The following is a 25,644-nucleotide window of genomic DNA, read 5'->3' on the forward strand; positions in this document are numbered from 1 at the left end:
CTCCCAGGCCTTCCCTCTCTCCTCTGCCACCACAAGCCGCGTCCCCGCACTTCCTCACAGACGCGTCGGCCGCGCGGGTCCGCGAGCTCCCTCAGTGGCGGCCGAGCGCGGCCCGGGGGCTGCCGGGACGTCCTCGCCGCTCGGCCGCCACAGAGCCCCGAGCTGGATCCGCGCCGGCCTCCTCCTGGCGGGCCTCGGTTCCCCTCCTTCCCGGCTCCCGCCTCCTCCCGCAGGCTGCCAGGGAGACCCAGACTAACTATCTCTCTCTCTCTCTCTCTCTCTCCCCCTCTCGGCCTTCACTACCGGGTCAAGCTGCCGAGGGAGGGAGCGAGCGAGCGCGACAGCGGCGAAGCGCCCCTCCTCCTGGGCCTTGCTGCCCTCTCCCCTCAGCCCTTACAGTACAACTCGTACACAGACACACACGCGAGCACACGCACACGCGCGCGCGCACACACACACGCGCTCCCGCCGCCGCGGCTGCCATGGATATCCGCTAACAACACAGCCGGCGCGCGCGCCCCGCGCACCACGCAGGAGTGGCCCCCGGCTCCCGACCCTTCTGCCCCACCCCCACGCGCCGGCTCCCAACGCCGCTCGGTTTGCTCCGGCCGCCGCCGCCGCCGCCGCCGCCGCCGCCACAGCTTCCTCTGCTGCGGGGCCACAGCCTTGAGTGTCATTCAAGGGACAGCACCACCTCACCCTCGCTCTCCCACCTCTGCCCCGCCGTCCCTCTCATCCTCCCCCCCGTGTCTCGTCCACACTCCATCCCGAGAAGAGGCAACGCGCCGAGCGGAGCTGGGAGGAAGGCGAAGTCTGCTCTCCTCACCCCCGTGCCCCCCCACCCCCCGTGCCTCCATCCTTGTTCGCGCCCGCATCAGCCCCTCTCCTCAGCCCTCCAAAGGAGCCCCCTACCCCCTGGAACTGAGGCGACCCAGCCCACTGCCATGTCCAAAAGCTTGAAAAAGAAAAGCCACTGGACTAGCAAAGTCCACGAGAGTGTCATTGGCAGGAACCCGGAGGGCCAGCTGGGCTTCGAGCTGAAGGGGGGCGCCGAGAACGGACAGTTTCCCTACCTGGGCGAGGTGAAGCCCGGCAAGGTGGCCTATGAGAGCGGCAGCAAGCTGGTGTCGGAGGAGCTGCTGCTGGAGGTGAACGAGACCCCCGTGGCGGGGCTCACCATCAGGGACGTGCTGGCCGTGATCAAGCACTGCAAGGACCCCCTCCGGCTCAAGTGTGTCAAGCAAGGTGAGCGCCGCGGCCGGCTCGTGCCGCGCCGCGGGCGGGACGGCTCGGGGCCGGCGGGGCGAGGGGCAGGGTGGGCGCGCCTTGGAAGGGGGTGTGTGGCGCGCCGCTGGGGTGGGGTCCGCCGAGGTCCTCCGGGAGGCTGCGGGGAGGGCTTAGTGCGGCTTGCGAGGTGAAGTGCAACTTTGTTTGGGTCCTGAGACCCCCGGCTGCAGAAGGTGCCTGGCCTGGTCTGACCTCCTGAGGCCAATTGAATGTGCGTCAGTGGCATCGCCCGCAGTGGATGAAGAGATTTGGGGATGGGAGAAAGGAAGGAGAGGAGGAGGAGGAGGAGGGAAGGAGAGGAGCAAAGAGGAAGAGGCAACTGGAGGGTGCAGCGGCATCCCCAGCGGGGCTCTGAGGAGCAGAGGGCGGTGGGGCGCGCGGGCCTGGAGACGCCGAGGTCTCCCCCTACCACCGTCCCCCGGGGATCCCCGTGCCACTGGCTGGCGATGCAGGGAAGGGACGCATGGCTTGGGGCGCTTTGACGGATCTTCTGTAACTTTTTCCCTGCCTCACCCTCCGGGCCCCCTCCCCCGCCTCGGTGGCGTCATATGGGCACCGCGCGCGTCACGTGCGCACTGACTAACCCCGCCGCGCACCCTCGGCCGGCAGGCGGCCGCCGGGAGGAGGCTCCGGAAGCGGGCGCCGCTCGGGGAGCCCCGGGCGGGCGCGGGGAGGCTTCCTGGAGCGCGCCGTGCTGGGGGCTGCCCTGGCGGGGTGGGAGTCCTCTGCCCGCGGGATTGGAGGGGGCGTGTTTCTGAGGGGGAGCAGTGGGATGGGGATGCCTGCTGGTTGCAGCTCGGGCGCCTTTAGCTCTAGGCTGACTCTGATGGGCTTCCGCGGAAGGCTGTGTTGTGTGTGGATGCTTGCAGAACTCTGTTCAGTAACTCTCTCGTGTCTCGCAAGAAAATTTTCGTCCTGAGGGAGGAAAGACTGCGATGCAAGTTTGGCTGGAGGGCAGTTTGAGCTAGAATAAAGTGTATCTCTGTTTTCCTCACGCGGTTGCACACTTTTTCCCAGCTTCAATGGACATTTCGAGGGCAGCCTGGGTGTGTGCGTAGGGGAGCGCTCTCATGTCAATCTGGAGAGTGGTTGTCTACCTAATGTTGTTTGACCCTCAGTGGTGGAATCAAGCCTGCCATTGCCTGCGCTTTCAACGACCATTTAATCCCATGGCATGATCAACTACAGAGAAACACTATTAAGGGGATGTTCCTAGTTAGAAAAGAGTTCTCCAAAAACACTTGTTTAAAGGTAAACGAGAGCCGGCGCCTTGGCTTAACAGGCTAATCCTCCGCCTTGCAGCGCGGGGACACCGGGTTCTAGTCCCGTTTGGGGCGCTGGATTCTGTCCCGGTTGCCCCTCTTCCAGGCCAGCTCTCTGCTATGGCCCGGGAATGCAGTGGAGGATGGCCCAAGTCCTTGGGCCCTGCAACCGCGTGGGAGACCAGGGGAAGCACCTGGCTCCTGGCTTCGGATCAGCGAGATGCGCCGGCCACAGCGGCCATTGGAGGTTGAAACAACGGCAAAAAAGGAAGACCTTTCTCTCTGTCTCTCTCTCTCACTGTCCACTCTGCCTGTCAAAAAAAAAAAAAAAAAAAAAAGGTAAACAAGAGAAAAAGAAGTCCGGCAAAGTTTCTGAAGTGTTAATTGCCCCATAAGGCAATGGCAATGACTGCCTGACGCTGAAGAATATGAAAAGAAGGGAATTATTTGGTATCATAGATATACTTTATGAAATTAAGGGGAAAGACAACATGAAAAAAATAAGGGTATGAAAGCAGTTATTATATATTGAAAAGATACCAGGTAAGAAAGGAAATTCTGGCTATCCTGTAATAGTTCCCAGGACAAAACTAAGATGAAAACAGGGAAACATTTAAAAGATGGAGCATCTTTATCTTTGCATTCACTAAAGGATCCGTTTTCTGTAAGAACCTTCCAGAACTCTGAGCAGGACCATAAGTTGAGGCTCCCATTATTGTGGTTGCTCATGAAGAGGCGAAAATGACCGTTTATGGGCACATGAACTAGATAGCATTAAAATCCTCCATGATTTGGCCTAAGATACTCTCTCAACTTCTGTATTTTATTTGGAATACTATTACTTCTGTAACTCAGGAAATACATATGTAGATAATAATATATTAAGTATATTTAAGTGAAAATCTTTACATTCTGTGTTACCCCTCAGTTCCAGGTTTCACTGGTTCATTGGTGATAGGTTCTTGAAATTATGTTCACAGAGACTCCATGGGAACCTGATTCACCTCTTGAATCACTATTGACAAAAAAACAAACAAACAAACAAACAAAAAACCTGCTTTTTCATCTTTAGTGGAATATGTAATACTTTTGGAAACTTTTATAAGTTCTTTGTGTATATATATGTATTCTGTATATATGGTGATTCATATACACCATTCCCTTGTTGAAATCATTCTTTGTGAAATAATGGTTTTATTTTATTTGTCATTATAAAAAACGACATTTTAAAAACCATAAATATAGTGCCTCAGTGTCTTGGGTTTGGGTACAGATTTCACTTGCTGGAAAATCATTTAAAAATTCTTGGCTCAGTGGCTGCATTTCTGGAGAGCCAAAAAAGTAGCAGTTGAAAAAATGAAATGTGGATTGTTTAGCAGTTGTATTTTAAGATATTAATGAGATTGATTTTTTAATATTCATTGAGACATTGGATATATACCGAAACTACATGTAAATTAGCTGAATCCTTGCAGGTTTTGTAAAGAAATGAGAGATTTTAATAACAAGCTTATTAATAAAAAGTGCAGCAGATGAAATTGCATTATTTAGCTTTTATTTACTTGAGTAATTTTCCATTAAATTTATCATAATTTTAAATTATCACACCTTTAAAAGAAGGTAAACTACTAGGATTTTCAAGATGTACTACACAAAATAGGTGTATTTTGGGTTTTCTACAATTTTAAATACTTTCAAAACAATTTTAGTTACTATTTAATTAAACTCGAAGTATTTTCTTTTTAATTTGAGCTGTGTGCTTTTAGTTGACACAATAAGCCATAAATGGAAGGTATGATTTATTGTCATAGCAGATTATTTTTAATAAGTTCTAGCCTTTTCATTTATAATACTAAACTTTCCTCATTAAGTTATGAAGCACTAATTTAGTGTTTCATTATTTTATTAATACAACTGACTCAACTTAAGAAAGTTTCTTTAGTCATTTTGAGATCTGTGCTAAGTCGTTAAACGTTCTTCTTTTCCTTTGACACTAAAGTTCATAGTAGCCAGTCATATGGACTATTGTGTCCTACATTCCTGGCACTATGGCTGTTAGTACGTCTAATATCACATCTGGACCTGTATAGCCTGGACATAGTTTCCCATTCAATATCAAGCAATGGAAAATAAAGGACAAAAGCATTTTCTAATTCCTCCCATGTGGAAGATGGGCAAAATAAGGTCTTTGAAATTCAGTTTTAGAGATGTACTGCTTCCCTCCTAGTCTTTCTTTCAAAGACACTTTCAAAGGAAAGTAGATCCGCATTTATTAAGAGTCATGCTTTCTTCTTGACTGGCTTCAGGCTAGTATCATAGAGCTAAACCTCTGTGCCTTTTATTTGGAAAGGTAAAAACAAATGATGTCAATTTTTTTGCCAATAAAGATTGACATTCTTATTTTGAAATGTGGGACATGTGAAATTTATTGTTCAATAGACAAAATCATTTAAAATTGTATTAGTTCATTATTTTAGAAATAAAGTATCTTGAATGTTTTAGAACAAAGTTAATGAGACAGTTCTCTCTGGGCACAATTTATGAAGGGTGCCACTGTATTTTTTCTATATATGTAGATAATTTAAACCATGTGACCTTGAGTTTTTTTTAATAGAAAACTTCTATTTAATAAATATGAATTTCAAAAGTACAATTTTTGGATTATAGTGGTTCTTCCCCCATAACCACCCTCCCACCTGCAAACCATGCCATCCCCTACTCCCTCTCCCCTCCCATTCTTCATTAAGATTCATTATTAATTATCTTTTTATATACAGAGGGTCAACTCTATATTAAGTAAAGATTTCAACAGTTTGTACCCACACAGACACACAAAGTATAAAATACTCTTTGAAGAATGGTTTTACTGTTAATTTTCATAGTACAACACATTAAGGACAGAGCATGGGGAGCAAGTGCACAGTGACTCCTGTTGTTGATTTAACAATTGACACTCTTATTTATGATGTCAGTAATCATCCGAGGTCTTGTCATGAGCTGCCAAGGCTATGGAAGCCTCTTGAGTTCACAAACTCTGACCTTATTTAGACAAGGCCATATTCAAAGTGGAAGTTCTCTCCTCCCTTCAGAGAAAGGTACCTCCTTCTTTGATGTCTCCTTCTTTCCATTGAGATTTCACTCATAGAGATCTTTCATTTAATGACCTTGAGTTTTAAACATAATGTTACCTTTTTTATCACAGCGAAAGCGTTTAAATGCCACTATCTCTGCTCTTAACATTTACACTGTGCAGTCTTTTTGGTGCATCTGCTATGCTCATTTCCCTTTTTAGTTGCTTGAAACTTATACATTCACTTTCATAATGAAAAATATTTTCACATTTGATATCTCTGATTGCTGATAGTTTAAACAGTGACGTTCAAATGCATAGCAGACCCTGTCAGAATCATTTCTGCTCCGGGAGATGGCTGAAATATTGTTGAAATGTTTGATCTCCTAAGTGGACTACTTGAGTTTGAATCCTGAGTATGCTTTTTAGTGCTAGCTCTATGAACAAATTATCTCACCTGGGTAGTAATAGTACTTTAAGAATGATAAAGAAATTATATATTTAAATCATGTAGTATTTGGTAAGTATAAAGCATTATGTAAATTTTAACAAAAGTTAGTCCAAACATATTGGTCACTGTGGGCTGGTAACATTATTTTTAAATATATTTATCCAAAGTATTTTTTATTTTCCTTTTTAATGAATTTATTAATACATTAGATTCTGAGGGTCAGCAAATGTACGATAATTACAACACAATTCTCATGCTAATGTGCTATTAATACAAAGAGAACTTATTCAATATAGTTCATAGATACCATTCTAAGAATATAATATTTCTCTTCCTTCCTCCCTCCTGTGTAACATTATGAAATATTTTAGTCTTGAGTGTAACTGAAAAATATGATATAATTGAGTAATTAATGGTATACATAATTTGCAAATTTTATTATTAAGCTTTTCTGTAAAATAATGTCATTAAATGCAATGAAATATATGTTCCCTTTTATTTTCTTTTTTAAATTTTTTTTTCTTTTTGAAAGACAGAGTTAGACAGTGAGAGAGAGAGAGAGAGACAGAGAGAAAGGTCTTCCTTTTTGCCATTGGTTCACCCTCCAATGGCCGCTGCGGCCGGCGCATAGTGCTGATCCGAAGCCAGGAGCCAGTTGCTTCCTCCTGGTCTCCTATGCGGGTGCAGGGCCCAAGGACCTGGGCCATCTTCCACTGCACTCCCGGGCCACAGCGGAGAGCTGGACTGGAAGAAGAGCAACCGGGACAGAATCTGGTGCCCCAACCGAGACTAGAACCCGGGATGCCGGCGCCACAGGCGGAGGATTAGCCTATTGAGCCACGGTGCTGGCCCTCTTTTTATTTTTTTAAGATTTATTTATTTACTTGAAGGGTACAGTTACAGGCAGAAAGAGGGTGAGACAGAGAGAGGTCTTCCATCCACTGGTTCACTTCCCAAATGGCCTCAATGGCTAAAACTGGGCAGATCCGAAGAAGCCAGGAACCAGGAGCTTTTTCCAGGTCTCCTATGACAATGCAGGGACTCAAGCACTTGGGACATCTTCTACTGCTTTCCCTGGCCATCAGTAGGCAGCTGGACCGGAAGTGGAGCAGCTGGATACTTAAACTACCATGCCATAGCACCAACCTCTATGTTCCTTTTTAAAAATGACTTGCCATGATGCTACTTTTGTGTGTAAAGATCTGCTATTGTAACTTTATGTTGTTCTTTTTTCTGTGATTTTTTTCAACCTATAACTTATTCCCTTTGTGTCCATATCTTTCCTCCTAAATAGTTGGTGAATATATTACATTAGTTACTGTAGACTTTATAAGCATATAAATCCCATTGGAATTTATTAATTCATTGGGTTTAGCAATTGACTTATAGGTATACATCACGAAAGTTAGATGTAAATATTATTTTTACCCCAAATAAACCATTATATTTAAGGAATACAAACTTCATGCAGTTCCTAAATACAACTTTAAGGACAAAAAGATTCTTCCCACTGTACCCACCCTCCCACCTACACTCCTACCTGTCTTTTTCACCCTCTTCTAATCCCAGTCTTATTTTTTAATAAGATCTATTTTCAATTAACTTTATACACAGAAGATTATACTAAGTAAAGAGTTGAAGAAATTGTATGAAAAAAGAAAAAACTGTTTCTCAACAGATGAGACAAGGACTACTCAAAGTCATTGCAGCACAAACTTGATTTCATTATTTTTTAGGATTTTTTTTAACTTACATAACTTTAAAGAAGCACCCAAGATTGATACGTCTTTTGTGAGCACTTAGATATAATTATAACTTATGAGACATAAGAATATCCTCCACTTAATACACTAAAACAAAGTAAATCTTTAAGAACAAGTTTTACTGTCAAATCTCGTACAACTCTTTGAGGACAGAGGTCCTACATGGTAAATTAGTGCACAGTGACTCCTGTTGAGTGCACAGTGACTCCTGTTGTTAATTTAACAATTAATACTCCTATGTCTGATGTCAGTGACCACCCAACGCTCTTCACATGAGCTGCCTAGGCTTTGGAAGCTTTTTGAATACACAAACTCTGTTCATACTTAGACAAAGCCATAAGCAAAGTGGAAGTTCTCTCCTCCCTTCAGAGAAAACTATATCCTTCTTTGATGACCACTTCTTTCCATTGGGGTATCACCACAGAGATCCTTCATGTAGGACACTTTTTGCCACAGTGTCTTGGCTTTCCATGCCTGAAATGCTCTTGTGGGCTTTTCAGCCAGACAAGAATGCCTTAAGGGCTGATTCTGAGATCAGAATGGTACTTAAAGAGATTGTCATTCTATGAGTCTGCTGTATGAACTGCTTCTAATGTTGGAGCATTCACTTCTTTTTAATTCTATCTATTATTATTACCAAACAATCCTATTTGTATGTTCACTTTAACACTTAATCCTATCTATATATTGTGAGCATAGCATCATAATGGCACAGAGGTGGTGTTGGTCCCAATAAGGCTTTTTATTATGCAGTAGGGAAATTACATATTTTAATTTGTATAACACAACACATTGGATAAACCTACCACCCAAGATTCCCAAAGTACCCCCAGTACTCCTCACAACATGTCTTAGCCACAGAGGGTGAAGTTACACAGCATCCACAGGGGTGGTGCCTCTGAGCCAGAAAGCACAGGTCTTCAAATAGGAGTCTTGGCTCAGGGACAGCAGAGCCTCAACAGCAGGTGAGCACAGGACAGGCTGGGAGAACTTTCTTGCAGGAAGGTCTGAATGTGGCGGGTCAACCCAGAGCTTTCATTCAGCCATGCTTAGGAGAATCTGTTCAGAGAGTCCCCACCAGCCTCTTTAGTGTGTGGTTTACATACATTTTTTGACAGTCAGTGTAGGGTCAATAAGGTCTCAAGGGAGGGTGTGTGCATGCCATGGGTTGTTCTTTTCAAGTCCATACAGATCTCCTGTAGTCAGCTTAGCTCTTGGCTTATTTTTGTTAATATTATGGTGAAGTTGTTTAATTTTCTGTGCCCTACAGTTATGATCACTTTAACTCTTAATCCAATCATATGATCACTTTTAACAGTTAAAATGCTATTTTTACCACCCAGCTGCAGGGGATTTAGGGTCCCCTGGCAAGTTTTTAAACTACCCTTAGGAGTAAGTTGGTAAAAATGTAAGCAGTACTATAAAGCTTTACAGTTACAAACTTCATACATTTCATAATTACAACTTTAGGACTATGGTGATTCTTCCTACTGTGTTGGCCCTCCCAACCACACTCCCACCCTCCACCTCCTCCTCCCTCTCTTATTCCCATTCTTATATTTTACTAAGATCTATTTTCAATTAACTTTATACACATATGATTAACTCTGTTATGTAAAGAGTTTAACAAATAATATATATAAAAAAACCTGTTCATCATGGAAGGGGAGAGGGAGCAGGAGAGGGGAGGGTTGTGGGTGGGAGGGAAGTTATGGGGGGGAAAGCCATTGTAATCCATAAGCTGTACTTTGGAAATTTATATTCATTAAATAAAAGTTAAAAAAGCCTGTTCATCAGCAAATAACCAGATTTTATTCTTTTTTACTGCTGTGTAGTATTCCATGGAGTAAGTATTATTTCAAAGGCAAATCTTTTACTTCTTAGCTAGAAATCAAATTCCTCATAAAAAGAGCGGTGATACAGTAGGAAGAAATTCAACTTTTAGTTAAACTACTTCCAACTCACAAAGTGACTTCATCTCACTCTTTTTTTAAAGACTTATTTATTCATTTAAAATCAGAGTTACAGAGCGAGAGTAGAGACAGGGAGAGAGAAAAGAATGGGTGGGGCAGAGAAAAAGAGCTATATTGCTTCCTCTGGTTTGCTCTCCAAATGGCCTCAATAGCCAGGCCAGATCAAAGCTAGGATTCAGAGTTTCATCTGGGTCTCACACGGGGCTGCCCAGGAACTTGAGAAATCTGCTGCTGCTTTCCCCGGAGCATTAGCAGGGAGCTGGATCAGGAGTGGAGCAGCCATAACATGAACTGGTATCCATTATGCCACTGTGTCAATCCTGATCTCACTATTTCAAATAATTTCTACAAATGGATAATTTTCTTTAATCTACAAAACTGCTTTGCAATGAGCAGACTTAATCCTAACCTCATACAATTCGAGAACATCTATACCTAAGATTCTTTGTTCCAGCCCCAGGAAGAAACAGAATCAGTAAGTGACATGAGCTCTTCAGCCAACATTTGCCAAACATTACATATGCTTACTTCAATTAGAAGATGGCACCAACTCTTCAAGGAAGAAATTAGTAGTTACATCTTATAGGTCATAACATTGAGGTTTAGAGTCCTCCCTGTAAGCTCACAATCACCAAAGGAATTAATGGACAGCTTTGTTGGATGTCTTTTTCTGTTTTCACTGCACTACAATATTTCTATAGAGTATGCAGAGGGAGCTTGGATACTCAAGCAAATAATTGAGAATATTCAGTCCATGAGAAAGGAGGAGGAAAGAGGTTTGTATAATTGTCCAGGATATGAAGAAGAGAACATGGATTTATTCCTTGCTTGTCCCAAATTCTAGAGTGCCTATGATGGTTCCAAACCCACCATAATGGTTATATTCAAGAATATCAAAAGCTAGAAACTCTAAAGACATTTAAGTTAATTTTTGATAAACTAATTCTCAACTGAATTATCAGCAGTTGTTAAGGGGAATTTTGTTTGTGTTTGAGATAGATTTCTGACATGTTTCAGTAAATTCACGAGCCTCCACATGTGGTTTTATATGAGGATACTTTCAAAAGTTCTTGGGAAATGGAATTAAAAGAAAAGTCTACTTTGGCACAAAAATTGTTGAAGTCATATCTTATTTTTTCATGAGACACACTTTCCATGAACTTTATAAAGACCTCTTCTTATTCATGGATTTCAATGTTTTTTGTACCAAACTTTTGGAAGTACACCTGTATATGTCACATCTACCGATGAGATTTGTAGTCGACAAGATTAGTTAAATGCAGGTATAGCTAGTCCAAACATAATCCAATTATGTATAATTATGATGTTTTGGTGTCTATACTAAAAAGCCTCAACAAGGTTAACAATGGAAGTGAATATTTAATAATTTTCATGTCTAATGATAGCTTTCTATTAAACTTTATTTTCTTATTCAAAAAAGAGCAGTGATAAGACAATGAATTCATAAGTAGTCACAGTAAACAAAATATCATAAAGAAAAAATATCTCAAATTCAACAAGTAGTATGCTTTCATTCATGAGATTAGCAATAGCTTAAGATAACAATTGTCTACATTAAGTTACATGATCAAGCAACCGACTGTTCTCCACTGCTAGCACTCCAGTAATTTTGATATTTTAGTTTAATCAATCCCATCTTCAAATTGACAGAACATGTACTTTGAGGTTTTCTAAATACTAATTTCTAAAAATCTTTCTTAAAATTTGGCTATTTATTATGACAAAACGCAAATAGGGTCTTAAAAGCATTCTTGGTATTGTGACTTTTAAAGTTATTCATCAGGGGCCAGCAGTGTGGCATAGTGGGTAAAGCCACCATCTGCAGTGCCAGCATCCGGTATGGGTGCTGGTTCAAGTCCCAGCTGTTACAATTCTGATTCAGCTCTCTGTTATGGCCTGGGAAAGCAGAAGATGACCCAGGTGATTTGGTCTCTGCATCTGGAAGAAGCTCCTGGCTCCTAGATTCGGATTGGCCCAGCTCTGGCTTTTGCAGCCATTTGGGGAGTGAACTAGCAGATGGAAGACTTTCTCTCTCTTTCTCTCTCTCTCTCTCTCTCTCTCTCTCTCTCTCTGCCTCTGCTTCTTTGTAACTCTGCCTTTCAAACAAATAAATGAATATTTAAAATTTTATTTATCCTATTTAATTGTAACTCTTCTTTTTGTCTCTAGTGAGTAATGGTATATACCTTCTTCTATAAAAGTAATTTATTATTTCAAAAATTCAGTAAAAAGTTTATAACTACTGAATGCACATAGTGAATAAATCTTATACAGTCATAATACATCCACTAAGACCTTGGCATAATGCTCATATTGTTGTAGAGTAAAAACTCCTGTAGTTAATACAGGAAGTAGTATTATTACACTGAAATTTTATCAACTTTTCTTAGATTTCTTTCCAATCATTATCTGTAGCTGGATCCCCTTTTCCTCTTTGATTGGAAGTTCCTATGGTTTCCTTTTACTCTTTTAGTGTAAGAGTCACTTTAGTGAACAACAAATTTGTTATGTTTCTTGGAATGCATGGAATACACATATTTGTCAAGCACCAAGTTTTGAAAACAGTAATCCCCAAAAACACATGCGAGGATACAATCCTATTTTAGGGAAAACAATTACATAAAATTATTCTTTGTGTGTTAAATCTAGCTGAAAGCTTGCATAGTTACCCATCAGTTTTCAACTGTGGTATTTATAACCCTTACTAGTCCAACAATGGGACATATAAAGACATAATGAAACCAAGTATTTACATGATTTCTATATTTCATAAATATTTTTTAACTTTTATTTAATGAATATAAATTTCCAAAGTACAGCTTATGGGTTACAATGGCTTCCCCCTCCCATAACTTCCCTCCTACCCACAACCCTCCCCCCTCCCGCTCCCTTTCCCCTTCCATTCACATAAAGATTCATTTTCAATTCTCTTTATATACAGAAGATCAGTTTAGTACATATTAGGTAAAGATTTCAACAGTTTGCCCATATAGCAACACAAGGTGAAAAAACTACCATTGGGGTACTAATTATAGCATTAAATAACAATGTACAGCACATTAAAGACAGAGATACTACATAATAGTTTTTTTAAAAAAAATTAATTAATTTTCTATGCCATTTCCAATTTAACACCAGGTTGTTTTTTTCATTTCCAATTCTCTTTATATACAGAAGATCAATTCAGTATATAATTAGTGAAGACCTCATCAGTTTGTACCTACACAGAAACACAAATTATAAAAATACTGTTTCAGTACTAGTTATAGCATCACTTCACATTAGACAACACAGTAAGGACAGATCCCACATGGGGTGTAAGTACACAGTGACTCCTGTTGCTGACTTAACAATTTGACACTCCTGTTCATGGCGTCAGTAATCTCCCTAGGCTCTAGTCATGAGTAGCCATGGCTATGGAAGCCTTTAGAGTTCGCTGACTTTAATCTTATTCCGATAGGGTCATAGTCAAAGTGGAAGTTCTCTCCTCCCTTCAGAGAAGGGTACCTCCTTCTTTGATGGCCCTGTTCTTTCCACTGGGATCTCACTCACAGAGATCTTTCATTTAGGTCTTTTTTTTTTTTCTCCATGATATCTTGGCTTTCCATGCCTACTATAGTCTCATGGGCTCTTCAGCCAGATCCGAATGCCTTGAGGGTTGATTCTGAGGCCAGAGTGTTGCTTAGGACATCTGCCATTCTATGAGTCTGCTGTGTATCCCGCTTCCCATGTTGGATCTTTCTCTCCCTTTTTGATTCTATCAGTTAGTATTAGCAGACACTTGTCTTGTTTGTGTGATCCCTTTGACTCTTAGACCTATCAGAGCCATCAATTGTGAGCTGAAATTGATCACTTGGACTAGTGCGATGGCATTGGTACATGCCACCTTGATGATTGTGTTGGAATCCCCTGGCACATTTCTAACTCCACCATTTGCGGCAAGTCAGATTGAGCATCTTCCAAATTGTACATCTCCTCCCTCTCTTTTTCCACTCTGAAATTTAACAGGGATCACTTTTCAGTTAAAATTTAAACACCTAAGAATAATTGTGTGTTTATTACAGAGTTCAACCACTAGTACTAGAACAACAACAACAAATACTAAAAAGGATAAAGTATTACATTGTACATCTAAAGTCAGGACACGAGCTGATCAGTTCATTGTTTCTTTTTTTTTTTTTTTTTTTTTTTTTTTGACAGGCAGAGTGGACAGTGAGAGAGAGAGACAGAGAGAAAGGTCTTCCTTTTGCCGTTGGTTCACCCTCCAATGGCCGCCGCGGTAGCGCGCTGCGTCCAGCGCACCGCGCTGTTCCGATGGCAGGAGCCAGGTGCTTCTCCTGGTCTCCCATGGGGTGCAGGACCCAATTACTTGGGCCATCCTCCACTGCACTCCCTAGCCACAGCAGAGAGCTGGCCTGGAAGAGGGGCAACCGGGACAGGATCGGTGCCCCGACCGGGACTAGAACCCGGTGTGCCGGCGCCACAAGGCGGAGGATTAGCCTGTTGAGCCACGGCGATCAGTTCATTGTTTCTTATAGTGTCCATTTCACTTAACAGGTTTCCCCTTTGGTGCTCAGTTAGTTGTCACCGATCAGGGAAAACAAATGATATTTTTCTCTTTGGGACTGGCTTAATTCACTCAGCATGATGTTTTCCAGATTGCTCCATCTTGTTGCAAATGACCGGGTTTCGTTGTTTCTCACTGCTGTATAGTATTCTATGGAGTACATGTCCCATAATTTCTTTATCCAGTCTACTGTTGATGGGCATTTGGGTTGGTTCCAGGTCTTAGATATTGTGAATTGAGCTGCAATAAACATTAATGTGCAGATGGCTTTTTTATTAGCCAAATTAATTTCCTTTGGGTAAATTCCAAGGAGTGGGATGGCTGGGTTGTATGGTAGGGTTATGTTCAGGTTTCTGAGGAATCTCCAGACAGACTTCCATAGTGGCTTAACCAGTTTGCATTCCCACCAACAGTGGGTTAGTGTCCCTTTTTCCCCACATCCTCTCCAGCATCTGTTGTTGGTAGATTTCTGAATGTGAGCCATTCTCACCGGGGTGAGGTGAAACCTCATTGTGGTTTTGATTTGCATTTCTCTGATTGCTAGTGATCTTGAACATTTTTTCATGTGTCTGTTGGCCATTTGGATTTCCTCTTTCGAAAAATGTCTATTGAGGTCCTTGGCCCATCTCTTAAGTGGGTTGTTTGTTTTGTTGTTGTGGATTTTCTTGATTTCTTTGTGGATTCTGGTTATCAATCCTTTATCTGTAGTATAGTTTGCAAATATTTTTTCCCATTCTGTCGGTTGCCTCTTCACTTTCCTGACTGTTTCTTTTGAAGTACAGAAACAGTTGGGAGGGGATAATAAGAAATCAGATTTAGTAGTTTGGATTTCGGCTATTTTTATATGTGTCACCAAGCAGCTAGTAGACTGCGTAACACACTGGTTAGCATCCTAATGCTAATATTGCGAAGTGAGGGAAAAGGTAAAGGAGCATTCTTGTTCTTAAACTGGGTATCATATTTGCAGAATAGTTTAAATTTGCATTGGTGTAAACATCTCAGAGTAAAATGAGAGGCCTCGTTCCAATACGAACATATAGTGTTTTGTAATCCTAAAGAAGTAATCATTTAAAACTAAATGTTGCCTCATATCAATACTTAACTAAAATAAAGATACTACCATTGCTTCACTGAGAAATTTAAAATGTGAAGACAAACTCAGTTAAGTTAGCAAGGGTGCTAAGAGGCTTTGCTATAAAATGAAGTCTATAATACCTTGAGTTATATTAATGTTTTGGATTTAAAATCATTTTCCTTATGTCATATTAATTCACTGCAGTCCGATAATATACATGAATTTGCAAAGTAACAAATACCACAGATAAAGAATTAAGCCATGTAAAACTAGTGATATTTTTGATAACTCAAACAATATACTAAAGCTCTATTATGATTCAAGAAATTGATACCTTTTAGCTTTGGGCAAACTGACTCTTCTCACATTAACTAAGGAGATGCTTTGCTTTAGTTGACTATCCTTTCTGACAGCATGACATCCAAAGTTATTGGAGAATAACTAAAATGCATTTCTTCAACTCACTTCCATTCTATCAGTATGTCAGTTTTGTTCAAGTGTCCACATGTTGATAGACTGACAGGTGTTTCCTATCAGGATGGTCCCAGCCTAAATAGTGATGAATTTAGACTAGTCTAAATCAAACAAGGTAATCCCATCTCATTGCCAGTGATTGGTTTAGGAAATGGCTTTAACTGAGTTCTAAGTTATGAAAAATAAGGTGAAATCCCTTGCACATTGTTTGCAAAATTAAAATTAAGACTCAAGAGAGAACTCTACTTTTCTATGAAAGTTGCTGCACCTGGAGGTAATGCCTGAAGAACCTGTATACTTCTTGTAATCATGAAGAGAACTATTTACAACCTGGAGCATGGTAGAATAGAATGACAGAGGTCCTGGCTCCTTGATCAATAGCTGAAATCAGAAATCTACATCTAGTCTTATCTCTTGACTTGTGATTGAGATAATAAAGCACAATGTATTTAACCATTTTGGTTCATTTTTCTGTTACTTAAAGCCAAAATCATTCAGGTTTCTGTAGCTACAGAGTGTTATGAAAAGAGATATTTCATTCCAATTTTATTGTTTTAGAGAACGTTTGTAGCTATCTTATTTGATAAAGAGCAGTAATTTGGAAAAAATAAAGCAACGTTATTTTTCTGTTATATAAGTTAAAATTCTAGGTATTTCTCTATTACATCATTTTAAACTCCACCACCATTTTTGGTAAAGAAAAAAATGGCTTTTGATAAGTTCTGAAGTAAAATATGCAAGAACATGAATTCATTTTAACATTTTCCAAAATAGAACATCATCAAGAAAGCAAATCAGCTATAAAAATATACCAACAATGCATGCCAAAACCAAATTAGAGATTTTTTTTAAAAAATATGTGTAGTGTTTACAAATGTCTATGCCCTTCATCCAGGAGTGTATGTAATTATAAACCGACTGAAGAGTATGTTCCAATTTCATTTATCCAGGGCTAGAAATTTCCTTTTTCAACAAATGGTTATTGATAACTTACTCTCTGGCATATGCTGAGCCAGAGATTGGTAGTGAAAAGGTGATTAAGGCATTTTTTTAATTATTTTATTTTTATTTGAAAGAGTTACAGAGAGAGGTAGAGACAGAGAGAGAGGTCTTCCACCTGTTGGTTCACTCCCCAGATAGTCACAATGGCCAGAGCTGAGCCAATCTGAAGCCAGGAGCCAGGAGCTTCTTCCAGATCTCTCACGTGGGTGCAGGGGCCCAAGGACTTGGGCCATCTTCCACTGCTATCCGAAACCATAGCAGAGAGCTGGATTGGAAGAGGAGCAGCCGGGACTAGAACCGGATCCCATATAGGATGCCAGGGCTTTAACTCGCTGAGCCACAGTGCGGGCCCTGATTAAGGCATTGTTTAGATGATTAAGACATCTTCCATGCCCTTAAGTATTTATTTCTGTGGTATATCATGTGGAACTTAAGTTAAAAGTTGTTATGAAGAAGTTTCCATTTTCTAGAGATTCCATCCATGATGTAGTCAGCATAAAAATATGGAAAAAAATATTGGGAGGAAGTATGTAGTTCAAGTAGCTCCATAGATTCTCTATGTTTATAGTTTTTTGCTGTGCTTATACCTCATGCACTGTGCTTGATATTGACAATAGAAAGGCACATAAATCTTGGAACCATTCCTGGAATTTCATGATGCAGTATGATAGTTGAGGGCATAGAGGTTTGGAGACAAACAGGTATGGATTCAAGTTACGCTGTGTCCTGTCCTATATGTGAATTGAAACAGTTATTTCTTGTTGCTACACATCAGTTCCATCCTCTGTATAATTGGTATTGTTACAGAACATACTTCATAAAAACATTATGTGGATGAAACATTATAATGCCTAGCCCAGGGCCTAGGATACAGTATAGGCTCAGTAACTGTATGCTATTATTAAAACAACAGTTAGTACCCTTTGTATCATATATTAGTATTCTTTTTGGTCCATAATTATTATAACTGAAAATTTTGAGGACAATAAATATCTCAGAAGACCTGTGTTTAGCAGGACACCTGGTTTTTCCTGGGCTTCAAGAAACGTTTCATGGAGGAAAGACTACTTGAATAGGTGATCAAGTAAGGAAGGTATAATTTTTACAGGGAATTACTGCTATTGAGGGATTCAGATATTGGAGAATAATTTCCAAGTACTGTACTAAAAGTCTGGAATTCATTTTTGTGTGTGTGTGTATATGTGCACATGCATAGACAATGATAGGAAAGATTTAAGCTTGGATTTCTGTATTTGTCCCATTATATTCTATCCTATCAATGTAAAAATATTCTAGCAGGAGTGAGTGTTTGGCTCAGCAGATAAATTGCTGTTTGGGCTGGTAGTATTGCATACTGGAGTGCCTGTGGCTTCACTTCAGATTCCAGATTCCTGTTAAGTGCACCCTGGTATGCAGTAAGTGATGACTCTAGTACTTGGCAACCTGCCACCCATGGAAGGGACCCAGATTGGGCTCCTGGCTCCTGATTTTGGCCTGGCCCAGCCCCAGCTGTGTGGGCATTTGGGGAATGAACCAGGGGATGCAAGGAAGATCTCTCTCTTTGTGTCTCTATCTCCCCCCACATCTTTGCTTTTCAAATAAATAAAAACACACGTATAATAAAAGAAAGTTTATAAAAACAAATTCTAGCAAGTTGAGATTTGTTTTTTAGTTTGAATGACTTGCAAAAACTGGATCCTGAAATTAAAACAGAAATAATTTGACTTCAAGAATACAAAATTTCTATTTTATTCTATTTTATTTCTATTGTATTTCTGTTTTCTCCTTTCTAGGAGGCAATCATATCCAAAGCTTATCTTTAAAAGGATAGAGAGGAGTATAATATAAACAGTGTGGAGGCCGATCCTGTGGCGTAACCCATGAAGACGCCGCCTGCAGTGCCACATCCATTATGGGCACCTGTTTGAGACCTGGCTGCTCCATTTCCCATCCAGCTCTCTGCTATGACCTAGGAAAACAATACAAGATGGCTCAAGTGCTTGGGCCCCTGCATCTATGTGGGGGACCCAGTGGAGGCTCCTGACTTCGGATCAGCTCAGCTCCTGCCATTGCAGCCTTCTGGGGAGTGAACCAACGAATGGAAGACCTCTCTCTCTCTCTCTCTCTCCCTCTCTCTCTCTCTCTCTCTCTGCCTCTGTTTCTCTGCAGCTCTGCCTTTCAAATGGATAAATAAATCTTTATTATATATATATATATATATATATATGGTAGCCATCTGGAGAGTGAACCAGTGGATGGAAGACCTCTCCCCTTCTCTCTGCCTCTGCCTCTATATAACTCTACCTTTCAAATAAATAATCTTTGAAAATAAGTAAATTATATATATATATATATATATATATATATATATATATATATATAAACAGTGTGGACTCAGAGTCTTTTGGCTTAATTGAATTCCAATCTTAAGGCTGTTGCTACCATTTTCTCATGGTGAGATTAACCTTTCCTGAGCATCAGCCTCTTCATGTGTTACCAGGTGATTTTTAGAATCAAAGAAGATAATGCAGGTGGAAATGTTTCGTAATACTTTTAGTGCAGTACAGTTGGAGGTTCTATTATTTAAAGATGAAGATGGTGAGCGGATGCAGGGAGATCTTTGAGATAGTCTCTAAAGTTTGAATAGTGCTTCAGAAGGGGATGAATGGAAAGCCAAGAGAGAAACATGGTCAGAGGTGGGAGAGGGTGAAATGATTCTCCCTGTGTAGAAAACAGAACACAGACTACTGAGGCTGGTGGATGTGGAGAAACTTTTAGTGGCTATGGAAGATGTTTTTCTGACAGGAAACTTGAAATCATATCAGGGAAGGTCTTAAATGAAAACCTAAAGATAAGATTACATTCCCTAGGTGCTAAAGCCACTGAAGGTTTTTAATAAGGTAGCAACATAATTGAAGTGAATGCATGTTTTACTTTGGGAAGAGTTTTGGAGAGTGATGGGCAACAGGGAGGATATTTGGTTTGAGGGGAGAAGAACTCAGAGTAAAGCTTAAGTACTGGGAATGGAGGAAGGGAATGAACTTGAAAATTGAACAGCACCTAGTATTTTTTTTTTTACTTTTATTTAATGAATATAAATTTCTAAAGTACAGCTTATGGATTACAATGGCTTCCCCCTCCCATAACTTCCCTCCCACCCACAACCCTCCCCTCTCCCGCTCCCTCTCCCCTTCCATTCACATCAAGATTCATTTTCAATTCTCTTTATATACAGAAGATCAATTTAGTATATATTAAGTAAAGATTTCAACAGTTTGCCCCCACACAGAAACACAAAGTGAAAAAATACTGCTGGAGTACTAGTTATAGCATTAAATAGCAGTCTTCAGCACATTAAAGACAGAGATCCTACATGATATTTTTTAAATATTGATTAAATTTCTATGCAATTTCCAATTTAACACCAGGTTTTTTTTTTTTTCATTTTCAATTATCTTTATATACAGAAGATCGATTTAGTATATACTAAGTAAAGATTTCATCAGTTTGCACCCACACAGAAATACAAAGTGTAAAAATACTGTTTTAGTACTAATTATAGCATCACTTCACATTGGACAACACATTAAGGACAGATCCCACATGAGATGTAAGTACACAGTGACTCCTGTTGTTGATTTAACAATTTGACACTCTTGTTTATGGTGTCAGTAATCTCCCCAGGCTCTAGTCATGAGTTGCCAAGGCTATGGAAGCCTTTAGGGTTCACCAACTTTGATCTTATTCTGATAGGGTCATGGAAGTTCTCTCCTCCCTTCAGAGAAAGGTACCTCCTTCTTTGATGGCTCCATTCTTTCCACTGGGATCTCGCTCGCAAAGATCTTTCATTTAGGTTTGTTTTTTTTTTTTTTTTTTTTTTTTTTTTGTTTTTTTTTTTTTGCCAGAGTGTTTTGGCTTTCCACGCCTAAAATACTCTCATGGGCTCTTCAGCCACATCCGAATGCCTTAAGGCAGCACCTAGTATTGAAGGAGAGGTAGGAAACACAGCTGACTTTCATGTTTCTGATTAAGTGGCAAGTTATAGAGTAGATGTGGATACCAATAATCATAGATATCAAAATTTAATCTACAGGAGAATGACTCTGGGATGTTCTAGAAAGAGAAAATGCTGTCTTTGTGAACTGCGCAAAAGGCAGCATGTTCCATGAGGAATACTGTGGCTCAGTGCATCAGTAATATGATCCTATCATGAGGTAGTTATCATTACTATTTTACTGAAAGTGATTGAATCTAGGTATTGGAATCTGGGATACTAGTTAACTAAATTAAGTTAGAAATGGTTTATTTTTAACAGATTTTCATATTTTGTTTTTCTCCAATTGGTCTTAATTAGAGAGTGTGGAGAAAAATAAGTGCCTGGCAGTATAATATGTTTGAGGTACCTGGCAATGGCACACTTCTGATGTTGAAATATTATTGGTCACATATTTCTAGAGTGCACCAAATTGTTGGTTCTGAAATTTGGAAAGTTGAGACACATTATTTTTAGACTAATACCTGTAGCAAGAATTCTGTCTTCCACAGGGCTGCCTTAATCAGCTGAATGTTTGTGGCCTTAATTCAAAAGTTACAAAAGCTAGATAAAACCCATTTTTTGATTCTGTGAGGTGCTGTGCTAAAACCAATCTCTTTGACCATTACTGGGATGTTATAAGCTATATTTGGAGTGAACCCTGAAAATACAAACTCTTCTCTAAGTTGTACTAAGTAAGAATTCTTCCCTGAGAATTTGTTTGTAATGAATCACTTCCCTCTAAAATGTAAAATTATTCAAATATTTCCATATGGGAATGATCAAAATATGCATCCTTTTTTATTAAACTTTTATTTAATGAATATAAATTTCCAAAGTACAGCTTATGGATTACAATGGCTTCCCCCCTCCCATAACTTCACTCCCACCTGCAACCCTCCCCTTTCCCGCTCCCTGTCCCCTTCCAATCACATCAAGATTAATTTTCAGTTCTCTTTATATACAGAAGATCAGTTTAGTATAAGGTAAAGATTTGATCTCTGTCTTTAATGTGCTGTACAAAATATGCATCCTTTTTGAAAACACAGTACACTATGTATGTATGTGTATATGTGTGTGTGTGTGCACCATTTCATATACATTAAAGATATACAATTTCACTGGATAAAATGGAAAAGTCTTTGTTATTGTTAGTTTCTCCAGTTCAAGGTTCCAGAAATGAATGGTGGAATGTTTTGAACTGTATGTTCCTTACAATTGTTATAAAGTAAAGCAATGGCTTATAAGCATCAATATCTGAAAATTCAGTAATTTTAACCAGACTTGGTATGTGAAATGAGATTCAGATTTGTATAATTTCTAATATTACAACAAAGTATGTATTGATTTTGATTTGCTATAGTAATATTTTGTTAGTGATCTTATCAAATGTCCATCTGATCATATTTGTTTCCCTAGTACTTGAAATGATGACTGAGAATATGTGAAATGCTTTCAAAAAACTCATTGAATGAAGGGTAAAGTTCTCTTGTCCTATAGTATTTGTTTTATAAGTGTACTTCAAAAAAGTTCATGAAAATTTGAATTAAAAGATGAGTTTATTTTGATCAAACATTTGTTTACTTAGTTTTAAAGATTATTTATTTGAAAATAGAGCTATAGAGAGGCAGAGCAGAGAGAAGGGGGGAGGTCTTCCATCCCCTGGTTCACTCTTCAGTTGGCTACAACAGCTAGAGCTAGGCCAAACATACGGGTGTAGGAACCGAAGGACTCGGGCCATCTTCTACTGCTTTCTCAGGCCACAGAAGAGAGCTGGATCGGAAGTGGAGCAGCCAGACTCAAACCGGTGCCCATATGGGATGCCAGTGCTGCAGGCAGCAGCTTTACCTGCTACGCCACAGGGCTGGCCTCATTGGTCAAACATTAAAAGGGGGGTGGAGGGGGGGCGCAGCACAGTGGCGTAGTGGGTTAAGCCGCCGCTGGCAGTGCTGTCATCCCATATGGCTGCCGGTTCGAGACACAGCTGCTCTACTTCCAATCCAGCTCTCTGCTATGGCCTGGGAAAGCAGTGCAAGATGGCCCAAGTCCTTGGACCCCTACACCCATGTAGGAGACCCGGAAGAAGCTCCTGGCTCCTGGCTTCAGACTGGCGCAGCTCCAGCCATTTTGGCCATCTGAGGAGTGAATCAGCAGATGGAAGACCTATCTCTCTCTGCTTCTCCTTCTCTCTCTGGTAACTTTGACTTTCAAGTAAATAAATAAATATTAAAAATAAAAACTCATGCATATCATGCATAGTTTTTCCATAATATGCATTTCCATGAACTTGTTGAAGATCCTTTGTGTTTGAAACACATTGTGTTAGGGTTCTCCTGAGAAACAGAAGAGAGAGAGAGAAATATGTAGGTAGATATGTAGGTGTTATAAAGAATTGACTCATGCAGTTATGGAGGCTGACAAGTACCAAGATCTGCAGAATCAGAGTCAGCAAGCTAGAGACCCAGGAGAGCTAATGCTGTGTTTCAGCCCAAAGACCAGCAGGCTTGAGAAACAGAGGACAAATATTTAGTTCAAGTCTGTGAACAGGAAAAACACACACCTGAAAACAAAACAAAACAAAATAAAACAAAACAAAACCAAGGGCCCAATTAGAATGCAGGCAGGCAGGGAATGCCCCTTTGCTTGTGAGAGGTTGGCCTTTTCATTTGGCTCTGCCTTCAACTGATTGAATGTGGCCGTCATATTATGAAAGACAATCTGCTTCATTCAGTATACCAATTTAAATGTTAATCCCTAACAGATACACTCAATGTGCCTGACCAAATATCTGGGTACTCCATAGGCCAGGCAAATTGATTCAAATAATTAACTGTCTCATCCATCAAACACCTTTTTGCATAATTCACAGACATTATAAATTTTGTGTTTAAACCTACAGCTCTATCCTTGAAAAGTTATTTTAAAACAATTGAAATAGTTTCTTATTGGATATACTTGGAGCTGAATACATTATATTGTGATAGATTTATGGCAGTATGATCACTACTTACCTCAACCATTATAAGTCTCATATTACATAAAGTGTTAAATTTTTTCCAATAAAGGGTGTAATGATGTTCTGAAATGCATTTTTAATCTAAATTACAGTTTTCCTCAGTTTAATGGGTATTCTTTTCATCCTTACGTGAAACTACTGTAAAAAGAATCTGTGTTTAAAAGTTATATATTAATATAGTTTAGCAACATGTAACCTGTGCTTGCTGTGATTCAAAATAGTATTACCTTGTAAAAGGACATGTTATGGAATCAAGCACATGTCACTATGTAAGAGACTTTGGTTGCTAATGACAGAGTATAGGCAAGATGACAGTGTCAAAAAGCAGCATAGAAGTTTAGTTAGAATAATATTTTTTTTCAGAATCATTTATTTGTTTGAGAGGCAGAGTTACAGAGAGAGAGAAAGTGAGAGACAGAGAGAAAAGTCTTCCATCCACTGGTTCACTCCCCAAAAGGCTGCAATAGCTGGAGCTGGGCCAGTCCAAAGCCAGGAGCCAGGAACTTCTTTCTGTTCTCCCATATGAGTGCGGGGGCCCAAGAACTTGGGCCATCTTCCACTGATTTCCAAGGCTACAGTAGAGAGCTGGATTGGAAGTAGAGCAGCTGGAACTTGAATAGGCAGTGGCTTTTCCACTACAAAAAAGTGCAAGCCCCAAGATTTTCTTTATTGGGAGAATTAAATTGGCTGTTTTACTGGAGAAGGGAGATTATCGTTGAGGATAAGAATTGTTTCAGAAATAGAATTGTTTCAGAAAGATAATATTTCTGTCTTTTAAATGTAGGGGACAGCTTTGTAATGCAGTGGGCTAAGCGACTGCCTGTGATACTGGCATCTCATATGGGATTCAGATCAAATCCTAGCTGCTCCACTTCCTATAGTGCTCCCTGCTAATGTGCCAGGAAAAGCAGCAGAAGATGGCGCAAGTGCTTGGGTCCCTGCATCCATGTGGAAGACCTGGAAGAAGCTCCTGGCTCCTGGCTTCAGACTGGTGTAGCTCCAGCTGTTGTGGCCATTTGGGGAGTGAACGAGTGGATGGAAGATATTTCTCTCTCTCTCGCTCCCTCCTCCCCTCCTTCCCTCCCTCCCTCACTACCTCTCTGCCTCTTCCTCTCTCTCTGTAACTCCGTCTTTCAAATTAAAAAAAAAATCTTTAATAAATAAAGAGCTTCTTCAGTCAAGGCAAAGCACATTATGCATTTTTGTGTTAAGAATATTCTGGTTGGGAATTAAGATGGTGGAGTAGGGAGGGAGCTTGCTGCTCTAGTATAGAGAAGTTAGTTTTTAAAAAGTGGAAACTGGAAAGAGTGCAGTATCAGGGAAGAGTTAGCGAGAAAACAACAGAGGAAACTACACAAATTGGAGGGACACAGTGGACCTACGTGAAGGGCGAGGGCATGCACAACTCAAGAGACCAGACTGCAGCAGCCCAAGCCACTGGTCAAAAAATTGCAGGAAGAACCTAGAGGAAATATGGCTTGGAGTCCTGTGGGGGATAGTGTACCTGCCAAACTAGAGGAGAAAAAAACAGATGGAGGGGAAAATTGTCTCCCTCCCAGATCACCCTGCAAGGGCATCCTGTAACATGCTGGTAGAGAGCAGGTGCCATTTTGGACATACATAATAGCTGTGCCAGCTTGAGTCTGCATT

At 40.4% G+C, this 25,644-nt stretch overlaps 1 protein-coding gene across 1 annotated transcript in view; it reads left to right on the plus strand.

Moving 5' to 3' along the window:
- Positions 1-654: 654 nt before the first annotated feature.
- Positions 655-25,644, plus strand: part of MAGI2 (membrane associated guanylate kinase, WW and PDZ domain containing 2) — a 1,616,214-nt gene continuing 1,591,224 nt past the window's right edge. Inside the window, exon 1 of the mRNA XM_062210835.1 lies at positions 655-1,245. Coding sequence (XP_062066819.1) covers positions 945-1,245 — 301 coding nt within the window. The 5' untranslated portion in view covers positions 655-944. The remainder of the gene's footprint in view (positions 1,246-25,644) is intronic.

Source organism: Lepus europaeus, chromosome 1, assembly GCF_033115175.1.
Source record: "Lepus europaeus isolate LE1 chromosome 1, mLepTim1.pri, whole genome shotgun sequence".
Taxonomy (NCBI): Eukaryota; Metazoa; Chordata; class Mammalia; order Lagomorpha; family Leporidae; genus Lepus; species Lepus europaeus.